Source organism: Xiphophorus hellerii, chromosome 21 (genome assembly GCF_003331165.1).
Source record: "Xiphophorus hellerii strain 12219 chromosome 21, Xiphophorus_hellerii-4.1, whole genome shotgun sequence".
NCBI lineage: Eukaryota > Metazoa > Chordata > Actinopteri > Cyprinodontiformes > Poeciliidae > Xiphophorus > Xiphophorus hellerii.
Genome location: NC_045692.1, coordinates 7,900,449 through 7,906,593, shown reverse-complemented (window position 1 = coordinate 7,906,593; position 6,145 = coordinate 7,900,449). Strand labels below are relative to the sequence as shown.

The window sequence follows — 6,145 nt, the reverse complement described above, 5'->3', positions numbered from 1 at the left end:
CAGAATGGTAAGGGAGGCTAACAGCATAAATCACCTTTTATGCACATCTTTGCTAGTGGTGCCAGTAATAATCAAGGGAACTACTTATACCTGAAAATGAGTTATGTATGTATAAAGTCATTATTTATTCTGTGGAAAGTGTTTGATTTGAAGAAGAAGAAACAGAGGTTTTCCCTTATAGTTGGTTTTTATTTTTTAGAGTACAAAACATGAACCAAAATCACAAAAATAACATTTACAAAACAGATTATTTAACTGAGGTGACCGAGGCAACATAGAAAAAGCATGTCTGAAACGAGTGATACTGGTGGGATTACTTTGAGGTAAGACAGCGAGCCATGTCGAAGGGTAAAAACAAAAACAAAAACAAAAAATCTTGAACTGTTTTCACTTAGTGCCTTCATTCAGTTGTGCTATTCACAACTGGACTTGAACGATATGATGTTTTCCTAACATAGCCACAGTTAGCAGTGATTTAATGCTGTAGTGCGTCAGAGCTACCCGGACACAAAACCATCTTGATGTGAACGTTTAAAGCATGTCGCACTTGTATGGCACCGCTTTTTGTTTTTCTCTTTTTTTTCAACATTAAGACCGTTTCTTTTACGCGCGCGCGCACACACACACACACACACACAAACACAACACGGCGATCCCATTCATTCGTTCTCGTCAAACGATTGCCCCAACTTCTCTCCGTTCCTTGCTAAAAGAACACTTCTGGCCAAAACGAAGACGCCACAGCTCTAACAGGCCGAAACTGCTTTTGGTCTTTTTTTCTATTTTTTTTTTTTTTTTAGAAAGCAGCTTTTCCTAAAAACACAGGAGAAGAAGAAAAAGAAATGAAACACTCGAGCTGGTTAAGTTGCGGAATGGCTGTCAGTCAGAGGCACGAAGTCAAGCACTCCCCGTCTCTTTATTTTCCCCCCTAAAATGCACAAAAAAAAAAAAAAGTGAAGACGCTGCGTCATTTGAAGAAACAATAAAGACCTCGCGTTACATATCGAAAGCAGTGGAAATGGTAAGACTCTGCGTTGGGGTACGCAGGCACGTTTTTGCATGAAAAATCTTCTTTTTTTTCACATTTATGAGACGGTCACTGGTGATTCAGCATTGCAGATTATTACTTTTTTTTTTCTTTTTTAGTTCCTTTGGACGTGTGCCTTTTATTGACTTTGCATCTGTCACAGCAGGTAGATCAAGCTAGCATTACTTCATATATCTATATATATATATATATATATTTATATACACACACACATGCATTCAACGTCATAGGTATCCTCCAAATAATAATAATAATAATTAAAAAAATAAACAGAAAAAGAAAACAGAACTCCCTTTTTACCACTTCAGAGTTTAAGCTATAAAAACCTGCATGACAGTCCGCAAAAGGTTCGCCTGGAGGTTTTTTTATGTTTTTGTTTTTTTTTTTCCTTTTTTGCAGTTTGATGCGAGATATGAGGCCAGGCTGCAGAGGTGCTGATGCTGGCAGGGACTGGAAGGAAAGGGGGGGGGAATGCAGCCTTGTTGATATAAGGGGGAGAAGGGGGGGTGTACATGGGTCCCTATCCTTCCAAGCCCCCTCCATATTGGAACGGGGCTCTGATCTATGTTAGTTGGGTTTTAGATTCACATTATGCTGGAAGAAGACTAAGTGGTTGCAGACGCTGCGAGGGCAGGCCGCTGCCGAGAGCGAAAAACACTGGAGTAGAGTGTGAATGCATATCTAACGCCTTTGCGACCTGCAGGGAGAAGAACGGGCATGAGTCAAGACGGGTTTCTGCACGCCGCTCGCAAACCAATCACACCCTTTGAACTTCGTTTTTCACATTTTGACACATAAAAACAAACTCATTTTCGTATTAGGATCACGAATGGCTCGGTCGTGCCAGAATGCATCGATAAAACCCATTGTTGAACAAATTGTTGAAATAGTAACCGCGGTGTCCGCATTCCATAATTATTTCTTAAAATGAAAATCTTTTCGCATTGATCAATTTCGCAACTGTGTTTGGGATTTTTTTTTTTTTACAGCTTAATTGGGTGTTAATTTAGAAACATTCGCAACAAATTTTGCTATACTCGACGTAAAATGTGAGTTTTTGTTAGTTGTAGTATTGGCTATAACTTCACACCAAGTGAGACATCAGTGTGGTAGGAGTAAGAAATACTGCCACCTTCAGGTGGGAGTTGGAAGTCACTTCATCCGAATGGGTTGACTTTTTTTGCTAAAAATTTTGCAAAAAACATTCAACTGTGAATTAGTGCGAAAAAGTGGGAGGACCTGTTGATTTTGCGTGAATTTCCGCGGTCGCAGGATTGAGAAAAGGAGGAGAGAATGACTGATGTAATTTGGAAGTAAACAGATAAAAATCATTTTGAAATGATTGCTAGAATAATATTTAACAGTTATCTTGAAGGTCCTATTTATGAGGCTCTCTCTCTAGAGGGCCACAGAAAAAGCTATGGCGGGCCGGATTTGGCCTCTAGGCCTCAAGTTTCACTCGTGCCGTAGAATAACGAACTGTAATGCAGCTCCCTGGGACTTTAAGACGGGTAATTGTTCCCGGAGCGCACATTGGACACCCATGCTCTATTACATAAAATCCTAATAAAAACACTCTTGACGTTTATGATGTGACAAAATGTGAAAAAGTTAAAGGGACGTGAATATTGCAATATTGAGAGACTTTCAGTCACACACTGGACTCACGCTTCAGTGTCTTCACCACTGTGACGGCACATAACTGTAGCTGGGGGTGCCAGGGGCCCGATATGTGGGCATCGTAACTTGATGGGGGGCAACGGGTGCAGGTGATGGACTTGTCAGCAAAGTTCCTAGAAAGAAACACAAACAAACACGTTTCGTTTCGGCCTGAAGCGCACCGCTAACGTGTCGGAAACCGCCGAAGCTCACCTGCTGACATGGCCATGGTTGTGCCCGCTACCATCCCCATGGTTACACCGTTGGGGCGAGAGTGAGGGATGGGCGGGGCGTACATGGCTGCGGGCATCCCGTTGGGCTGGACCACCGTCGTGTGATGGATGACGTGAGGCGGAGCAGCGTACAGCGGCTGCGTGTAATAGGTGCCTTGCTGTTGTGACGGTATTAACGCCTGGATCAAAGAGGAGCAACATATTTTTAGAAAAATACGATCACGTCGTCAGACACGACACTCCAAACTTGTTCCCAGTCACTGACCTGTGCGTAAGGGCTCTGCTGGGGATAGGTGCTCCTCACAGGGTAAACGGCGGCGTATGGGTTCGGGGAGGAGGAGTACGGTGGGACGGTCCCCGTGTTGGGAGAGCAGGACATTTTGAAAGCAGTGCCAGTGGCATAGCCTGGCGAGAGGAAACACTTTGTTTTATTCAGGGTTTCACCGACTTTGAAAACTTTTTTTAAAGAAAGCTATGAATGGAATTAAGGACCTGTATCACCACCCAAATGTACAAACTTTGTCCAGCCAACTGGTGATAAATTTGCACTTACCCAAGATGTACGTTAAAAAGGTAGCTAGCTAACCAGTGAGCAAATACTAGCAGCTAGTTAGAGGTAGCCTCAACCGCTACCGCAGTTAGTGAAGTTATTACAAGTCCTATTAAATACATGTGACTGAATCATTTCTTTTGTTATTAATGTTTTGTCTTCAGTAAGTTAGATTAGTAACATTTCATTTATAATCATTGGAGGATGTGACCAACAAACCAAAAAACAAAAGTAAAATGCTACTGTTGCAACTCCAGTAGCATTTCAGTTATTTTTAGCTATACCTAAAATGGCACTGGAGCTGTAACAAACATTCAGTTTTGTTTTCTTTTCTGCCGATCCTGGAGTGGGGACCGATGGTAAAGAGAGGGTAAAAGAAAAACGTTCAAAGCTACAGTTCAGTTCTTACCGCTGGAGAAGCCCGGGTTTGCTCCAGCATAAACACTGGGACTGTATGCCGGTGCAGCGGTCGCGTATCCAACAGGGAATCCGGCTGCTGTGGCCAAACAAAGGGGCAGAAAAAAAAAAATTGGTTTGGAGAACCTTTATGAATCTGTGTCGCTTTGGGGTTTTTTTTGCATGTGTTGCTGCAGAAGAAATTACCTGGATAGCTCAAACCCTTTGTGTTGGTGAAGGGGACCCCTGTTGGTGCAGGGCTGTATACAGGATTCATGGCGTCTGTCTGCTTATAGTAGCTGTGTTGAAAAAAAACAACAACAAAAAAACCCATTTAAGATACAAGTTAGGCAAGCCAGTGGAAAGTGGAAAACACACTATACATTAGCCATTATTTTTAAAACATGAAATATATGCCTTTAAAACTAAACTCCAACATATTTATGTACAAAGAATAATACTAAAAAAAAACAAACTAAAATGCATCCTACAAACATGACTCTCACTTACATCATATTTGCTAAATAACCTAATAAAATGTTTATGTTTCAGAACATCGTTCCCCCCCACGTGACTTTAAAGGCTCAGTTCCAGTTTAGACATAATGTTATGCTGCCCTCTAGAGGTGATGTTTGGAAACACCATTACATCACTTTACAAAAAAATAAAAAAAAATAAAACAATTTGAAGGAAATACTGATAATTATAACTTACGTTTAATATCATCACTGTAGTCAAGACTTGTGTAAAAACAAGGTTAAAAGTTGCGCATTGGTTTATGTACGAATTCAGCACAAAACTAAAACAAACAATGTGGTCAATGTCTCTTAATAAAAGTATCACTTTCAAAATAAAAACCACATTAGACAAAATAGTTTTAGCCATATTGGCGGTATTTAAGCTACATTAAATTTGCTTATTTGACGTAACTTAAGCAGCTTTTTTATTTTTAATTTTTTTTTTCTTTAAAAATGAAGTCTACTTATGCACCACTTTCTGATTTTCTTTAAAAACCCGTTCCCAGTAGTTCCAAGCAGCACCAAGGACCATGTGTGTGTTCTGCCAAATAAGACGTCAGGTGTTCTCCTTGTGCATAGGAAAAGATGGCAACCTCTCTTTCAGCCGAGGAATTCCGAAACATCCCGTCGCTTTGTTATCATTAAGCTAGCTTAGCTCGCAGGTTTTAAATGGCACAGAACCTGCGGCCACCTCGGCGCGCCTGCTCCCCGCATGTTTTTCCTCGGATGTCCCGTGTGACCTGCAAGATCACCCGTGTGACCGCGCCGAGCCGCGGGACAGTTCCCGGACAGCACCGCAGACGGGACGGACTTGTCAACAGGCCGCGCCGCTCCGGACAGGAGGAAAGGCAAGGCAACCGAGACAGCTGTGCTCTGACGGACTTGTCCCAACATTGCACGCAACTCTCAACTCTGACTCGTTTCAGTACAACCCGAGCTGGAACTTACTGTCAACCGTTTCCGCCGTGTGTTTGCTCCCAGCTCCGGTCCTCCGCTGTTAAATAAAAACTGAGCTAGCTGGTGTTTTGTTCCCAGATGCTTTGCTTAACTCTTTTGAGCACCACGCGTCACTTCCGTGCGTGTTCTGTCACGTGGTCTTCATAGCACAATCCTTCGCCGCATTGGCTTCGCAGCCCTGGTAGAAACGATACGTCGAGCATGTCCGCCATATTGAGAGTGGCACATTCATCGTCGGAAACGAAGAGAGCCCGTTTATCAGATTTAAAACAACAATTATAAGCGTTAGCTGAATTTGAGGAGTAACTTTTAATCAGTAAGATTTTTATTTCGATACAAATAACAGAGACTTCTACACGACCTTGAAATAACAATATGAAATAAAATGTGCCTAAATTGAACACAGTCGCAAACTAATACATTTAATTAAGTTTGCGTTATATATATATATATTTTTTTAAAAATCCCCATTAAGTTCGCCTTTTTAAAAATCACTGGGACACAACCGTCTTGCAAGTCTCTCAACACAAAAGTCCACTCACAATATGGCAGCAACGGCAACAACGAAGCGTTTTGGGTTTCTTTTGCCCTTCGGGGTTAGTTATTTTTCTCTCTTTCTCTTTCTATCTGTTATGATTTTTTTTTTCTTAATAAAGCAATTATTTATTTTTTCACTATACGCCATATGTTGAGGACACAATTAACAACAAAAACAACCGTAATAGGTCAGAAAATATTATTTATTCCTTCGAGAAAGACATGGTTTAAGCCAAAAGTTTTTTGT

The 6,145-nt window shown here is 41.4% G+C and overlaps 1 protein-coding gene across 3 annotated transcripts; it reads right to left on the bottom strand.

Moving 5' to 3' along the window:
- Window positions 1-774: 774 nt before the first annotated feature.
- Window positions 775-5,498, bottom strand: fam168b (family with sequence similarity 168 member B). 3 transcript variants are annotated; one of them, XM_032551062.1, is made up of 7 exons: window positions 5,353-5,498; window positions 4,094-4,185; window positions 3,900-3,986; window positions 3,206-3,345; window positions 2,921-3,119; window positions 2,706-2,841; window positions 775-1,745 (listed from the first exon to the last, which is right to left on the bottom strand). In XM_032551062.1, the coding sequence occupies exons 2-6, from the start codon at window positions 4,161-4,163 to the stop codon at window positions 2,729-2,731; spliced, it is 609 nt and encodes a 202-aa protein (XP_032406953.1). In that variant the 5' UTR covers window positions 4,164-4,185; window positions 5,353-5,498; the 3' UTR covers window positions 775-1,745; window positions 2,706-2,728. The 3 variants fall into 3 exon arrangements, with proteins under 3 accessions (XP_032406953.1, XP_032406952.1, XP_032406954.1); XM_032551061.1 differs by having other exon boundaries at window positions 2,717-2,841; XM_032551063.1 differs by having other exon boundaries at window positions 2,717-2,841; window positions 3,900-3,983.
- Window positions 5,499-6,145: the final 647 nt, after the last annotated feature.